The 17,398-nt window shown below is 39.9% G+C and overlaps 1 protein-coding gene across 1 annotated transcript in view; it reads left to right on the top strand.

Annotated features, from left to right (window-relative positions):
• Positions 1 to 17,398, top strand: part of LOC101469790 (phosphodiesterase 1A, calmodulin-dependent) — a 43,797-nt gene that overhangs the window by 12,332 nt on the left and 14,067 nt on the right. Inside the window, exons 2-4 of the mRNA XM_004566283.5 lie at positions 4,603 to 4,629; positions 12,183 to 12,296; positions 12,387 to 12,569. Of these exons, the coding sequence (XP_004566340.1) occupies positions 4,603 to 4,629; positions 12,183 to 12,296; positions 12,387 to 12,569 (324 nt within the window). The remainder of the gene's footprint in view (positions 1 to 4,602; positions 4,630 to 12,182; positions 12,297 to 12,386; positions 12,570 to 17,398) is intronic.

Here is a 17,398-nt window from a genome sequence, read left to right as displayed (position 1 = left end):
TTCATTTACTTTTGTTTTTTTACACATTGAGATGCATAATTTTTATTATCAGTAGGCTTTGGTGAGAAGCTGAGTGGAATTACAGAGGAAGTGTAAAGTGTAAAAACAAAAGCAAAAAATAACTTTTTTGACACATTAAAGAGCAGAAATCAGCTGAGAAAGCTCAGCTATGAAAAAAACGTTCTGCCATCTGAGGATGTATTAAAAGAAGTACCAGACTGTCCAGGTCAGATTAAGCAGAAACTAATCTTTATAATGGTTTTTGCATGTCTGGCTTGTTGTCATGCTTCAAAAATTAAATTTAGGACCAATCTGAAGCCACCCTGATGAGGTGGTTAAGAAACTAAACAACAAAAGGCTGATACTGTGTAGTGTGTGTGCACTGCTTCAATTTAATGGAGGTTCAGCTTTTTTCTCCAGGACACTTGGTCTAGACGTGGGCGGGTTAGATGGAGTTAACCATCACACACACACACACACACACACACACACACACACACACACACACACACACACACACACACACACACACACACACACACCCTGCAGTGATGCATTGCAAACAGAACAGTGCACGAAATAAAATACATTCCACAAGCTCAGTGTTAATGATGCAGAGAAGAAAATGTGTAGGTGAAATCACAAAACAATTGGTACAAGGACAAAGAAAAAAAAAGAGGTAAAGACGCAAAATGCAAATTCTTTCGCTGAAGGCGTCACCCTGTAAAAGTCATGATAGGGAGGTGAGTCATTCTCCAGAAACTCTCTGTCCTCACCTGTCACTATTGCTGCTGCCGCGTGCTGGAGAGTTTTCTCTGACTAAGAAAACAATGCAGCGACCTGGCACTGATCAGCGTGCCTTATACAGCTTTGTAATTCAGCTCTGATCTGCCCACGCAGGCCGGCGTACAATTACCATTCGACCATGAAATAACAGGTCTCTACAGTCGCATTTCAAAGCTGAGACGTGTCAGAGCTGTGATTAGCTGCTGGGGTCAGATTCCAGAGCTGTGACTGGCTAATTTCAGACCAAATGGAGCGTTTAGATCGTCGTCATCTACTCGTGGGGTAATCTGCTGTTCAAATTTACATTCCAATAGGTGTTTCGGTTCGGTGACGCATGATTTAATGCTTGCATTTTGGTGACATTGACTTTGTTTTGCATGGTTTTAATAGTAGTAAAATCAGGTCTATTTTGTCCCCTTTTTTCTGACCTCATAACATGTAATGAAGTGGTAACACTTTCCAAATTGGATTTGGGCATATTTATCAAAGGTGAGAAAACATGTAAATTAACATTAAAATCTTACTACTTCACCAGTACCACCTCTTTGGCCTGATTTGGAAAGAGTGATGTTGTGTAAAAAGCCCAAGGATATTTGGCATGCAGACTGGGGGAGCCAGGGATCGAACCACAAACCTTCTGATCAGCAGATGAAGGATGTATGGACACCTTTAGATTTATTAATCATGTAAATTTCCTGTACCTGTTATAGATGTCCTCAGTCCAAAGTTCAAACATTGAATGTCATATTGATGGCCAAAGTGGGTCATGGCTGGACGCCCAAATTGTGGACTTAATTTGGACGGAATTGGCTATGGACCAATGGACCCAATATAGATCAGATCTGCATGTCTATCCAACGTCCAATGTATAGTGGGAAAAAACTAAAAAGTGACACAAAAACACTTCAAAAAGACATAAAATGTCTACAAAGGGACAAAAATTTACTGCAAAGTAGCACAAAACAACTTCTAAGAGACATAAAATGACTAAAAAGTGGCAAAAAACAACATCATAAAGACACAAAATAATTCTTTGAAGGAGACACAAATATGTAATATGACTTAACCCTCTCAAGGCAGGCGTTGCCGATTTGCAACAGTTAAAAACTAACAACCTGATTACCCCACATACATATTTTATGAGTTTTCTTTTACTCAGAAGTACCACTGCAGGACTTGGTTGTGCATTAGTAACAAAAAGTTTAATTTGAGCCTGAGAGGGTTAAAATGGTGGCAAAAAATATCTGCAGACTCACGAGACATCAAAGACAAACTTTAAAGAGAAGGGAACCGAGCACAAAGAGATATAAAATAAAAAATGAGACACAAAATGACTGCAAAAAGACACAAAATAAGTAGAAAAATGACAACAAACAAACAGCAAAATAGCTAAGAGAGGCGAAAAAGAAAGAAAAGGGACCTTAAACTTCTTTTTAAAAAGTCAATATTTATTTAATATGTGTTTCCATCCCATCATGTCAAATACTGCTTGTGTTCTGGTTTCTCTCCCTGCTCCGTGTGCTTTAGTCAGCAACACGTACTTGGTTTAATTTAGGCAGCAAAAAAACTTAAAATTTGTCCCCTATACATCATTGACCTTGTGTGGTGAAAATGTAACAAAGGTGATCTTCCATACATGACACATTAGTTGTAAGAGAGCTTTTTCATTATTGCCAGAAATGTGTGTATCTGTCAGATGTCAGCATTTATAGGAATTTGGTCATTTACTTGAAAATCCATCCCAAACACACATACAACATATCATATGTTTCTTTACATGTGACACAGCTTTAACCTGCACGCCCAATATCACGATTGGAATGTTAGATTCTTTAACCTTTCATCGCTACAAAAATCTGCAGACTAATATTTCATCCAGCAAATCATTTGTCAGTACAAAGTTATATTTAGGCACCCTGTTCATTAACTTGGCCTCTGTCTTTATCAGAGAACAGTCTGCATGGACTGGCTTTGCTTTGCATCCTTCACCACATAACAGCGGTAAAATGTAATCATGTGCTTCACAGTTTCACAAAATTAACAATAAAGCATTTAACAGGTGCTGCTTCCCCAGATTGGACCTTACTATGAGGCATCTGTGTTTTAGAGGGAAAGGGAAAGGTTGTCTGCACTAGCACATTTAGAAGCTTCCAACCACTTTATTGATGCAACTTTTTGGGAAAATATTCCCGCCCCCTTTGGCGTAAGACAGGAATCAACCTCAGTGAATTCAAATGTTGAGCTGGAGGCAGTGACATCATTGTCAGCCATCACGCTCAGAGAAATGAATGAGAAAAATGGAGTCTGAAATGGAGTGTGACACTAGAAATATATTCAAAGAAAAAACAACTTGATAGGGTATGTGCGATCCCTGGTTGATGTAGGACAGAAAAAGCTGACAGTAAACCCCTGAATCCCTTTTAAGTCATGATTATTCTTTGTGTAGGGTTCTAATAATTTGGGGTTTTTTGGTGATATAAACATGAATTGTGTTGTAACACAGAGTCAGTCATTCACTTAAACTGCTGTAGTTTTTTTCATTGTTAGCAGTCTATCTGCAGTTCTTCTTTGGCATGTGCCTATTACAAAAGGAAACATAGAAATGTGAGGATTCTCAGGCTGCTTATCAAGATGACATATTCATTTATGATGCCTGCAGAATATGCTACTATCCTCCGTACACTGAATCTAAAAGGAGGTGTATCATATCTATATGTTCATATTTGGCTGTGTTATGACTCATAGGAAGCTCCATGTTTGATGCAAATTGCTGCAATCTGCTACTAACGGGTTTAAAGTACCTAAATTACCTCCATGAGCCACTGCTGTTGCTGGAACCTCTGACAGTGTTGAAAAGCAACCAAATCAGCCACCAATCTCCACAAAATACCCAGCATTCATGGGTTCCTTTCACCTCCGCTCTCCATGTTCAACTCTTTGACACCCTGCTGGGACGGCTCAATTCCCAGAACGAAAACCTTTGCTCCAGTGCTTTGGAGTGCTTGTCTGAGCCACCCTTGCACACAAAATGGGTAGAAAACATGATTTGCTAACCGGTCTCTTTCAGACTTTTCAGATTTTATTGGAATGAGGGACATTTTAAAAGACTTAACACAGAGGACAAACAGTTTTTGAGTATGTTGGCCATGTATCATGTATGTATGGTTTAGCTTTATGTGTCTTCTAAGCCTTTCGAGGCAACAGCAGTTGCCATTTTTGTTGTGTAACGCTCCCGTGGTTGCATGTCATTCTCATCTGTCTCGAGGTTAATGGAAATGACAGTTTGCTTTTCGCATGCAGTGTTTGAGTTTGCTCTCTGTTATGCAGCCCCCTGACTGACTTCAGTAAATCCAAGCAGCATTTCCACCTAACGCACTGACATTAGTGCAGGTAGCTTTGGTGTGCACTCATAAACTGTATATAAATGATGGACGTGCCATCAAGGTCTAAAACGTGAATCCAATGTGCCAAAGTACCTTAAGTACCTTCTGATGGCCACTATAGGAGCAATCTGGTCTCGTAAAAAGTCTTTTAAAATATATCATGTTGTTAATTTAATGAGTAGTTCAGTACAAATGAAATATATCTGTATATACCGATATAGACATTTATTCAAGCTTCTGAATACTCTGTGGTTTATTTATTAGTTCCAATGTGAAGATGTGTTTTTGTTGATGAAGATAAGACTTTATTCAGAGAAGAAATATCTTTGTTAGTCTGCATGTTTGTTTCAAGGTGTGCCTTCTAACCTAGCCTGAAACTCACCATGTGAGTGGCCGATTTGATTAACTCTTGTTTGTTCTTGTTTGTTTACAGGCAGAAATATAAAAGTACATCGCAAAGGTAAGGCACGCACTGGCACACACATACACGCACAATTGTTTTTATGGAGAGTTGAAACAATTAGTTGTATTCTTGTGTATTTGTTTAGCGGAAAATCATTGTGACAACTGACAAGCATGAATGAAAAATTAAAAATACAAAATAGAGAAAAAAAATCAGCTTCTCTAAACTGCAGATGTTTTTGCTTTTTTCTTCTTTATAAAAGTGTAGAAGTGAAAAGTGTAGATATTTAATAACATTCCCTTGGTCTTTTGGTCTATGAAACTTACACTACCAGTCAAAAGCTTGGACACATCTTCTATTTTATAGGTTTTTCTTTATTTTCATGACTATTTAGATTGTAGATTCTCATTGAAGGCATCAGGACTATGAATGTGTGTGAATTAACTCAAAACAAGTTTTATATTTTAGATTCTTCAAAATAGTCACCCTTTGCTTTAGGTCAGATGACTGTGAAAGCCAAGCTATCTGGCGCAGCACTCCATCACTCTCCTTCTTCTTCTTCAGCATGTATCTATGTATGTTGAAAGTAGTAAAAAATAAAGAAAAAATATTAAATGAGAAGATGTTTCCAAACTTTTGACTGGCAGTCTATATTTTCTGATTCATGATTAAATCCTTTCTGCAGTTGTTTTGAGTAAGTCTTTGATAATTAAGTGCACAAAGATTTTTTTCACCATAAAAGCACACTGAGCTCATTATGCATCATAAAAATATGAAAATGAATTAGCATGTTATTTTAGAATTGTGGAAACCATCATCGACACATAAAAGGTACTACTTGCTTTACCCTGAAATTTAAAAGAAAAAATAACTTTGTCTTTGTCTAAAACAGATACACTCCCAGAGGGAGGCCTTGTTTGACGTGCAACACTAAAACATGTTTCAGCTCTTTAAAAAGACCCTCCCTATTTCTTTACGTATTTTGTGTAATTTTAAAACAAATCTGACTGTAAATGTGTGTGTTCTCAGGGGATATTGCTTTTAGCTTTGAGACTGTAGACTGTAAACTTAGGCTACATTCACACTGCAGGCGAAAGCGCGTCAAATCCGATTTTTTTGACCCTATGCGACCCATATCCGATCATAGTGTGACAGTGTGAACGGCACAAATCCGATATTTTCAAATCCGATCTGGGTCACTTTCGTATGTGGTGCTGAATCCGATACATATCCGATGTTTTAGAAAGCGACTGCTGTTTGAACGGTCATGTCGCATTAAATCCGTCTTTTACGTCACTGACACAAGACAGACGCCAATTATCAGCGCCGGAGAAGCGCCCGATAAGACATCGCGAACGCTTCCTGGCCATCCAGCGTAGATGTCAGTGAAACTGTTGGGAAGACAACGTTGGAGAAACGTGAACATTTTATTTGTACTGTATAATCTGCAGATTCTGACAGAAATCTGCTACTATCCTTTGAAGCACCGCTCCTCTAAAACAGCAATAAGGATAATTATTAGGTTATTTACATTATTATGTAAATAACAAAATAACTTAAAGCAATAATTGGGAAACGTAAAGTCCGAAGTCTTTATATTAAGGGCCATCAGTCAAATATTGTTTGCTCTGGGTCTAAACAGAGCGCGTTGTGTGTGACATCTTCTTTTGCGCATGCGGGCCGCTTTGAGAGTTCACACTATTTTATTTGTAGTGTGAACAAGCAGACAGACAACCATTCGCATGAGCAATTTAGAGACCACCAGTTAACCTAACATAACACCACTAATTACCTGTCTTTTATCTGTGGGAGGAAGCCGGAGTACCTGGAGAGAACCCATGGAAAACATGGGGAGAACATGCAAACTCCACACAGAAAGGCCTCCGGCTATTTTCAAGTCTTACTGAATACAGGGACTTCACCTTTGTGGTTGGGGTTGTGTCTTTTACTGAAACAGTTCTAAACGCACTGCATTAGAAACCTCTAACCTACAGTGACATTTGTAAAACTCAGCAGCTACTACTACTAATAACTACTAATAACATGGAATATTTCAAGTTATTAAAAAAGAAAACAGATGGTGTTTTGTTGACACCTGAAAATGACGCACCTGAATCACAATCTCTCTAGTCTTGAAGTTATCTTTCTCACCATCTCCTACTCTGACTTCAGCTGTTACCATGGCAACTAAAACAAATTTCATCCAATTTACAGGGTGGTGGTAGGTCACCATGGCAATGTTAAAAGGCTTGGACACAGCAGAGTCTTTAAATCACCCTGTCGACAGTCCGCTACATACAAAATATCACAAACAGCATCCTGGTTCTCTTGGCTCATCTGTCATCCTGAGCCTCAGGTACCTTGGTGTGATCTTTGATTCTGCCATGTCCCTAGAACAACACTGTCCCCACTTGATTAGAAATGGCCTTTTTCAGCTAAGAAACATCTCCAAACTGCGAACTTTGCTGTCTAAATCTGAGTTAGAAATGGTTATTCATGCTTTTACTTCATCTCGCTTAGATTATTGTAACAGTCTTTTTCTTTGTTTGAGCAAAAGGAATCTTGACCGTCTCCAGTTAGTCCAGAATGCTGCTGCAAGGCTTTTAACTAAGACACGAAAAAGAGAGCACATTACACCAGTGTTACATTCATTACACTGGCTTCCAGTACATTTTAGAATTCATTTAAAAATCTTGATATTGACTTTTAAAGCTTTGAATTGTGATGCCCCTGCCTACATTTCTGATCTTTTAGAACCCCACGTTCCCTCGCGCAGTCTGAGATCATCTAATCAAAGGTGTTGTTAGTCCCACAAACTCATTTTAAGACCAGGTGATAGATCTTTTAGAGCGGTGGCCCCCAGGTTGTGGAATGCTCTCCCTCCATCATTACGTTGCCTTGATTGTATTTATTCTTTTAAAAAGAAGCTTAAGACTCATTTATTTAGATTGGCTTTTAATTAGATTTGTGCTGTATGTTTGATTATTAATGTATTTTATGTATTTCTGTTTTATATTACTGTGAAGCACTTTGTGGTTTTTATTCTGTGAAAAGTGCCATATAAATAAATTGATTTGATTTGATTTGAAGTAGCAGGCCTAAAAAACTACAGCAAATCTACAGCAAATGAACTGTATCTGAGAGTCATGTCCTTGGGCAAAGACCTAATACAGGACCCGACAGATGCATCTGGCCTGGCCTTTCAGTTGATCTACTGATTGCCAAAGGCTCATCAGATCTCAGTGGAAGGGTGGCTGTCAAAACCTGGAATTATGAATGCAGAATAGTAGATTTTGATCCACCAGGCAATACCATCTGGAAAACTTGATGAATAGTATCAACTACTGCCAGTGGAGTAAAAGCATAACTGGATAGAAAACCACACATTAGAACAGTATCAGTCATGGATTGGCCTCCCCAGAGACAGGACGTCAACATTACTGAACCACTTCTCTTGACAGAAAATAGAAGAAAAGGCAGACAACATCCAAACAAGAGCACTAATTGTCTTTCATGAAGCCTGGAGAGCTTATAAGTGCTTTTAAATGCTTATAATTAACCTCTAATGACTTTCAAACAGTTTGCACAAATTCTGTTTCAATGAAGCCATTAGTTTGTGATATGTAACTTAATCTGATTTCATCATTTAAAAGTAAGTCATAGGTCATCCCATCTGAGAACTTTTCAAACTGGCATAAGGGCGCTGTTGGCTGGCAAAGACGCAAGGAAGATGCACTCTACAAGGCAGCGTGTTTATTTCCTGGAGGAGACTCCAGTCGTTTTCTGTGGGTGTCAGCTGACTGACAGGAGGCAGCGTGTCATGTGTCCATCTGGAGGAAGCAGATTTTCATGTTCTGGTTCTGTGGTGTGAACAGGACAGCAGCTGTGTGGGTGCTAAGAATGAAAATCCACCAGTTAGCAGGTGTGTGAAGACTGCAGGCAGACTAAAAGCATATCACTGATGTCGTGAGGTGCAGGATATCATACACATATACATTATATGTACATTTAAATCCAGTGAAGTACAGTATTTAGTATAGTAAAGCAGACGGAGCGTTACACGGGTTTTGAGTGATGCACTTCACGTTAACAGACAGTTTATTAGCGATAGTCATTCTGTATCATTCACAATACTGTTATAATGTAGGAACTACATATCTGACAACACAAACAAAATTCACCCTGATTTATGGCATACAGTTCAATTCATTTTGATTAAGTTTTGTTTAAATGACACCAATTTACAACTACAATCACCTCCAGGGGCTTTATATTGTAAGGTTAAGATCCTATAGTTTTAGAAAGAACCCTAACTATCACACAGCCCGCTATGTTCATGCCCTTGGTGACAGCAGGAAGGAAAAATTCCCTTTTAACAGAAAGAAACCTCCAGCAGACCCAGGCTCAAGGAGGGGCGGCCATCTGCTGCAACCAATTGGGGGTGATGATTAAAGATATGCTGTGGAAGAAACCAGAGATTAATACTAACTGATATTCAAATACAGACTAGTGTCACTCCTGGCCCTTCATATATAAAACACATGGTGAGTGAAAAAGGTGAAGGAAGCACTTTGTAAGTGTGCTGCCTGCTGTAACCTATAATTTCCTTCGGGATTAATTGTTAGGGTTCCTGGGTCGGTGACCCAGTGTTTTGTGTTTTTGGTTATTTGATTTTGTTATTTCTTTATATTCTAGCTTTGCTTTACGGGTTTTTCTTAAGTTAAGGTCCTCTGGGTGGGGTTTGGTTAGAGTTTTAGTGTTTTGGTTTTCTGTCTGTGTTCCTTTGTTGCTGTCTTCCCTGTCTGCTGTATTTCCACGTCCAGTCAGTGTCTGTGTCTGTGTCTGCCCTGGTCCCACGTCTCTGTTCCCTTTGTTTTAGTGCTTGCCTGTGAGTCTGTCTTATGTTTCCGGTTTTACTTTGGAAGTCTATGTCTGATGTTAATGTGTCTGGTTTTGCTTCCCCTGGTCTCGTTAGGCCTGATTTGCCCCAGCTGTTTTTCCCTCCTGTTACTCATTCCCTGATTGCTCCCTCTGTGTATTTAAGCCCTGTGTTTCTCTGTGTCCATGTCGCGATCTACCGTTTATTTTGCTGTGTTTTGCCAGTCCACCAGTGTTAGTTTATTTTGAGTTTTTCCAAGTTATGTTATGTTATGTTTGCGTTCAGCATTAAAGCTGTTTTGGTTTAAATTTGTCTCTGTAGTCTGCATCTTGGGTCCTATCCCTGTCCGCACACAGCCGTCATCTAAGATTAATAAAGTATTCTGATTCTGATTCTGAAGAAGAAACGCTCAGTGCTTCACAGGAATCCCTCAGCAGCCTAAACTTATTGTAGCATAACTAAGGGAGGATTTAGGGTCACCTGGTCCAACAATAACTATAAACTTTATCAAAAAGGACATATCAACATTTTTTTAAACCAAATCTTAAAAGTAGAGATAGTGTCTGTCTCCTGAATCCAAACTCCCAAGCTGTTTCCACAAAAGAGGGGCCTGAAAGCTAGAGGCTCTGCCTTGCATACTACTTATAAATACTCTAGGAACAACAAGTAGGCCTGCAGTGCGAGAGTGAAGTGCTGTAATGGGGTGATATGGTACTATAAGGTCATTAAGATAAGATGGGGCCTGATTATTTAAGACCTTGAACAGGATTTTCAATTTGATTCTGGATTTAATAGGGAGCCTATGAAGAGAAGCCAATATAGAAGAAATCTGCTCTCTCTTTCTAGTCCCTGTCAGTACTCTTGCTGCAGCATTTTGGATTAACTTAAGTTCTTTTCAGGGAGTTTTCAGGACATCCTGATAATAAGAAATCACTAGTAGAACCAGACTCAGGGAGGAGAAGGGGAAACAATTCCAGAATCAAACATATAGAGAAACATGGTAATTGCAGCTGGACATCTGCACCCTGAACAAAGAGAAGTACCACACCTTTCACTGAGACACTTTGGAACTAGGCCTGAATGATCGGGTAATTAAAAAAAAAAAAAGAGTCATGATGACACATAATTTCTGATTTCAGCTGAGAACAGACATACCGAAAGCTACCTCCTAGCTGATAAATTTAGCTCCACAGTGATAAAAATAACTCAAGTTGACACTGAGAGAAACAAAAAAGCAAAAATACTTGAAAAGAGGCAAGAGTACTTTGACAGTTCTGCAGCACAAACTACATAGTTCCGGAATGTTCAGAATTCCAGAATGTTCGGAATTCCGGAATGCGCCAAAGTTCCGGAATGTTCAGAATTAAAGCAATGTCCAAACATAAAACTGTTCAAAAAGAGTTATAAAAATATGATCTTCTCGATCTATAAAGAAAAGGAAAATATTTAAATTAAGTGAATGTCTCTATTTAAAAACAAACAAACAAAAAATTCGTGATGTGATATTATAGTATATAGTATATCAGAAATCTGTTCACTATTTTTATTACAAATTATATCAGTAAGGAAGCTGACTAAATATTCACTGATAATTTATGGGACAGGGGTGGGATTAAATAAGTGTATACTTCTTCCCACTCCCTTTCAACATGTAAATTAATCAGAATGTTTTTTTGTATGTAATTTGTATAGTATATTTTTTTTTCTCTCATTTCTTTTCTAAATGTACTTGTATATTGTTCACATGTTGAAATAAATTACCAATCAATCAATCAATCAATCAATCAATTCCAGAATGCACCATGGTTTCGGAATGTTCAGAATTCCGGCATGCGCCAAAGTTCCGGAATGCTCGGAATTCCGGAATGCGCCAAAGTTCCGGAATGTTCGGAATTCCGGAATGCGCCATGGTTCCGGAATGTTCGGAATTCCGGAATGCGCCAAAGTTCCGGAATGTTCGGAATTCCGGAATGCGCCAAAGTTCCGGAATGTTCGGAATTCCGGGATGCGCCAAAGTTCCGGAATGTTCGGAATTCCGGAATGCGCCAAAGTTCCGGAATGTTTAGAAATGTAAATATGCTGTAAATATGAGGAATGATATCCACAGCAGCCATGAAGAAAAAGAAGATACCTGACTATATTAAAGTATAAAATCAATGCCATATAACCGAATTAAAAGTGCTTATTGTGTTTGTGACTAAACTGCATCTAACAGAAAATTGAGCATAACATTAGTTCTGTCAGGCTGGACAGTAAAGCTCAGCCTGCAGTTCCATCAGATCAGCTGATGCCCAGGCTGACATTCTTCAATTTATTCTACTCACTAATATTTAAGATGCTTCACCTTCCATACAGATACTGCTGCCTCTGCAAGCTGCTTCGCAACCCAGATTCCCTCCAGCTAAAGCGTTACATGCCGTTAATTAATGCCATCTGTTTTCTAACCGATGCCTGCTCTGCTGTGTTAGGGGCCTTTGTTGCATTCTTTTTACCTCTTAGCTTTCAGTGTATGCACATGGACATACAGAACAGAACTGTACAGACAAATATGAGTTACTGCAGATATAGACAACAATCTCCTTTCAAATAAAGTGGTCCTGACAGGATTTTAAATGTTACCTAGCCCTTTAACACTGGGCGTCCAACTTCTGAATAACTTTGCATCATTTACTTGTTCTTCTACTGTTTGCTCAATTAGTATAATGCACTGTATATTTGTTTGTGCTGTCAGGCTGAAGGCGGTCTTGGAGCAGATGGACCGTGGTATGGTGGACCTGCAGGAACTCCGGAGGCACTTGGAGCTTGCAGCTGCCATGCTGGATGCTGTTTACACTGATGAGACCAGGTGAGCCTGAGCAGGCTGTTGAATGAATGGCTGTATAGAAAATAAAGCTTTATCAGCAGTTGCCAAAAATGTGACTGTTTCTCTCTGCAGGCGCCTGCTGGACACTGAAGATGAGCTCAGTGACTTGCAGGCAGAGTCGGTGCCAAGCGAGGTGCGTGACTGGCTGGCGTGCACCTTCAGCAGGAAGATGGGTGTGGCCAAGCGTCGCCCTGAAGAGAAGCCAAGATTCAGGAGCATTGTTCATGCAGTGCAGGCTGGGATATTTGTAGAGAGGTAAATGTTGCTCTGATCAGCTAAACAGAAAGCTTGTATTCACTAATAAGCATGCTAGAAATACTGCACGGAGTGTGAAGAAAAGAAATTCACAAATTGTTTCAGTCCCATAATTTCTCCAAAAGCCTGCATTCAGGTTTTGTGAATTCAAAATAAATGCTCATGAATAGAGAAAGTGTCTTCGCAACTGCACCAGCAATGAGATTCTCACTCTAACTGCTGCTAATGGCCATTAAACATAGCAGGCATTAGTTAAGCTTTGTAAATCTCATTTTAAATCATTGTTCAGTGTGTATAAAACTGCAGAAAACTTTAAGTACCTCTGCTTCACACTCCATTAGCTGTTAACAGACCTATTCAAGGATTAAAATGGCTGAAGAGCTTGGAACGAATTTATATACTGACTCACTTTCTTCCTTTATGTCCTCCCAGGTGCTCTGACCTAGAAAATAATGAAGTAACTTTGACATCGCCCATTATCTCCTTATATAATAAGACTGTTACAAAAAACAAACAAACAAAAAACATATTATGAACATGAACTGAGTCCTGCAGGACAATTCACAAACCTTTACAATATTAATAATTTGCTGCAACTTCTCAACTGATATTCGAGTTTTATGTAAGCATAACAACCCACAATCCACCCATTCATTCATCGGTTTTCATCCACTTATCCAATTTAGGGTCACAGGGGAGGAGTGAGTCAATTCAGAGTCAAAAATGAATGTTGAATTGTAAATAACTATAAGTTTTATACTTACTCAGGAAGAGACTAGCAATGTGAAAAGAGTCTGGAATGTCAATGCTGCCATTAAAACTCACCATTAGCAACGTGAAGTGCAAGGGACTCAGGCTTTCACGTTTGGTTGACCCATCAGTCCACCCTTACCTTCTCCCTGATTTCCAGAAAAATAATTACGATGAACAGTATGCCACACTCCGCAAATGAACTTCCGATAACTATACTCTCCACTTTGGGTGTTTTTGTGTGTTTGCTTGTTTTTTTAAAATGACCTTACTTTACTCTTAACCCTCTCAGGCTCAAATTAAACTTTTTCTGCAGTCCTGCAGTGGTACTTTTGAGTAAAAAAAACCTCATAAAATATGTATGTGGGGTAATCAGGTTGTTAGTTTTTAATTGTTGCAAATCAGCAATGCCTGCCTCGAGAGGGTTAAGACTTCAACATACAACCACACTGTAGACAATACTGATCTTCTAATTGCACTCGCCCCTCGCTAGAACCTGATCATCTTTTTGCACACAAAGCCAGCTCCAAAGTGAAGTGGCTTTCCTAGTTTGGTTTATAGGTCCTGAACACCAGGGGATGAGTTCCAGCACTGACTGTGACTCAAATCCAGTTCCACAGCTGGACCTTGTGAATGCTCTTGCAGGTACATGTGGACCAGATTCAATGTTGAGGGATTCATATGATTACATTTCATAAAAGTTGGGTCTGACTTAGAAACTGAGGAATTCTACACTCACCCTCATACTGCAGCAACTCGTCAATCACACAGTAAAGCATACCCCATTTTATCCTGCTGTGTGACTCTAATGGGGACCATAATATTGTGCAGGCGGAAACTATCCATAGAGCTAAATGAACTAAAAACAGCTTACCATGACAGGTAATTATTAATAATTGTAGGAGCACAGAACTGTGCACACTTTGCCTTTCTCTTGCTATTGACATTTTTCTTTTGTAGTCCAGCACTTGGAGAGAGTTTTCTGGAATATTCTGACCCTGAAGGTAGAAACGATTGCGGCTGTCTCGCTGGCAGGAGGTGACATTTTATTGTATTAAACCGACATTTGATCAGAAGTTAAAACAAATAAAAACCTTTTCAGTCAGAGCTCATTTTTTTCACAGCTCAGAACCTTAAACAGAAATTGAGAAAAAAACAAAAACAAAAGAAAAATTGAAAAAAGGCTGTAGAAAAGTACACAGGTAACAAAGGCAGGGAAAGAGCAATCTGAGAAGAAAAACAGTAAGGTGGTAAAGGAAGATAAAACAGTCAAATGACAATTTATCCTGCTGTTTGACTCTAAAGACTTTTGTACTTTTGCACAAATATTTTGTGCATGAAAATATTTTTTGTACTCACCTGTACTTACTGCAACCTTTCACACTCACCGTATCATTTCACTGAATATAGAGTATTTTAGCATTTATTTTTTCAAACCAAGCTTGATTCTTGCTATTTCTCAGCTCCAAAATAACAGATCTGACCCAATCAGACCACTGTATGTGGTAACAAGTGTGCTCGTCGCTCAAAGTAGGCACAGGTACAATTATATGGTAATAGTAAAATAATACTAACCCCAGACACACAGCTAGACACTACTCTGGCCAGTCGGCTCTCTGAAATGATTTCTCTGCCTCCTCAGAAGTTGTTTCCAACTCTGCCAACAAGAGTTAAAACTTCCCCACTCACATCCTGAAATATGTGTGAATGCGGTGGTGATACAGCTTCAAATCCTGGATCAAACCATTAAATTCTCCCTCTTGCTGCCTTCTTGTGAGACTTGGATGAACCCAGAATCTTTCTTTCTTTGTTTTCTTCCTCAAAATTTAACACTTTCAGTGTGTAACATTTGGACATATTACATTCAAATATTACATATCTTCCTAGTTTTGTCATTTCTATTTCTAGTTCTTAGATTTGTGTTCATTTAGTCTCCTCCCTTTCATGCTGTGGTCATCTTGGTCTTGTCTGTGTTCTCCCCAGTCCGTCATGTCTCTCATCCTCTCTGTGTCCTCATTCTGTCTTGTTCTCTGCTTCTGTTTCTCCCCTGGTCCCAGTGTCAAGCCCTTGTCTCTTAGTCTGTGTCTCAGTGTCTTTCCTGTTTTATTTTGACAGTCTCTCGTCCTGTGTTCAGTGAGTTCAGTTTCCCTTCTCCCTGTCTCATTGTGCCTGATTACTACCAGCCGTGTTTCCTCCTGTTTCCTAGCCCCTCATTAGTCTTTGTGCATTTAAGTCCCCTGTCTTCCTCTACTTGTTGTTGTGTTGTCCATGTTGCTGTGTGTTCTCCTGGGCTCCTCGTGTCCATCACTTCCTCGAGTTTTCTTCCAGTTTCATGTTTTCATTGTCCAGCGTTAGGTTTTGTTTTTGTGAATTTAGTATCTGAGTATTTTGATACAACACATAAAAGCTGCCTCTTCTAGTTATCCCTTTGTGTTTGAGTCCTGCGTTTAGGTCCTACTCCTGCCTGCCACACAGCCAGCATTGACAGATCTGACCATTCAGATCATTATTTGGCAACAAGTGTGCTTGTAGTTCCAAGTCTGTAGAATGAATTTTTCACAAAAGCGCAGCACATTGGTGTGCACATACTTTACAAGACAAGTTTATGATGTGAGCAGGAGGTCAGGCAATTGAGAACAGTGAGTAGTTGCATTTCTGGGGAAAGAGTTTGCAAGAGGACTTGGTGGATTTTACCATGAGCCAGCGTCTAGGGCAGGGGTAGGCAACTTCAGGCCTCGAGTGCCGGTGTCCTGCAGGTTTTAGATATCACCCGGGTTAACTTAATCAAATGATTAGTTCATTACCAGGAGAACTTCAAGACATGTTGAGGAGGTCATTTAGCCATTTAAATCAGCTGTGTTGCATCAAGGACACATCTAAAACCTGCAGGACACCGGCCCTCGAGGCCTGGAGTTGCCTACCCCTAGGAGATTGCACTGCGGGTAAGTTTAATCAGAGACTTGGCAGGAGAACAAGAGCCACAATGGACTGTAGTTGACGGGCATGACCTGGGAGATGTGGAATGTGGGATGGATGTGCATGGATGCTTGAAGCTTGAGTTTAACCACTGAAAGGCTGATGACAATCTCGATCTCATATCATCCAATAAAACAGGGAGCGAGCTTGCAAGAGAGATGGCCTTAAGATGAATATCTTTAGTGGCTAATCAAACCTTTTGTCCTAGTTCATATCTGAGAGTGGGTGTTTGGAGGCAATCTGCATAGTGGCAGTGCTGATCGACTGTTCGGAGTACGGCCTCTGGGCCTAAATGCGCTATCTGCAGGTGGTGCTAGATGGAAAGAACAGATCTGCTTCTACAGACAGGCAGGTGGTAACCTAAGGATACGTTGAAAGGTGAGAGACAGTAGCAGATAAGGTGAGTGAGTTGTTCTGTACTCTACTCATGGGAACTCTGAGGACCAGATGGCTGAGTTTTGTGTCATAACAAAACGGAGCCAATTCCAACTCTTGATTGAGCCTCTTGGTCAGGCCGTCGGTCCGCAGGTGAAACCTGGAACTGAGGCTGATGTTGGCTCCCACTGCAGTGAAGATCTTCCAGACCTGGGAGGTGAACTGAGGACCCCTGTCCAAAACGATCTTCAGCGGAATGCCATGGAGCCTGAAACATGATCAATGAGCAGTTGGGTGGTTTTGGTAGCAGTGGGTAATTTCTGAAGAGCAACAAAATGAGCGAACTTTGAGAACCGGCCTATTATGGAGAGGAGATGGGTAGCCTGGTAATGAAGTCCAAAGTAACTTGGGCCTGTGAGGTGTAACTAGCGGTTTGAGTAAACCTGAGGGTTGCTGGGAGTTACTCTGACTGCGTGCAGAGATGGAACAGTTGGCTACATAATCCCTAACATCTCTTTCCATAGATGTTAGATTGAAGATGAGAGAAGGAGGTGAGCAATCAGGGCACATAGGTGGACACAGGAGAACACAGGACCCAAACAGAAAAACACCAGACATCACTCAGATCATGACAATATTTAGTCAATGATTTTTATTCTGTCACTGATAAATTAACAAACTTCTGTGAAAAAGTAGCAGGAAATGCGCATTAGGAATTTGAACAGGCC

The sequence above is a fragment of the Maylandia zebra genome, linkage group LG16, assembly GCF_041146795.1.
Source record: "Maylandia zebra isolate NMK-2024a linkage group LG16, Mzebra_GT3a, whole genome shotgun sequence".
NCBI classification, from domain to species: Eukaryota; Metazoa; Chordata; class Actinopteri; order Cichliformes; family Cichlidae; genus Maylandia; species Maylandia zebra.
Note: the sequence above shows the minus strand (reverse complement) of the source record. Positions and strands in the feature narration are given on the sequence as shown.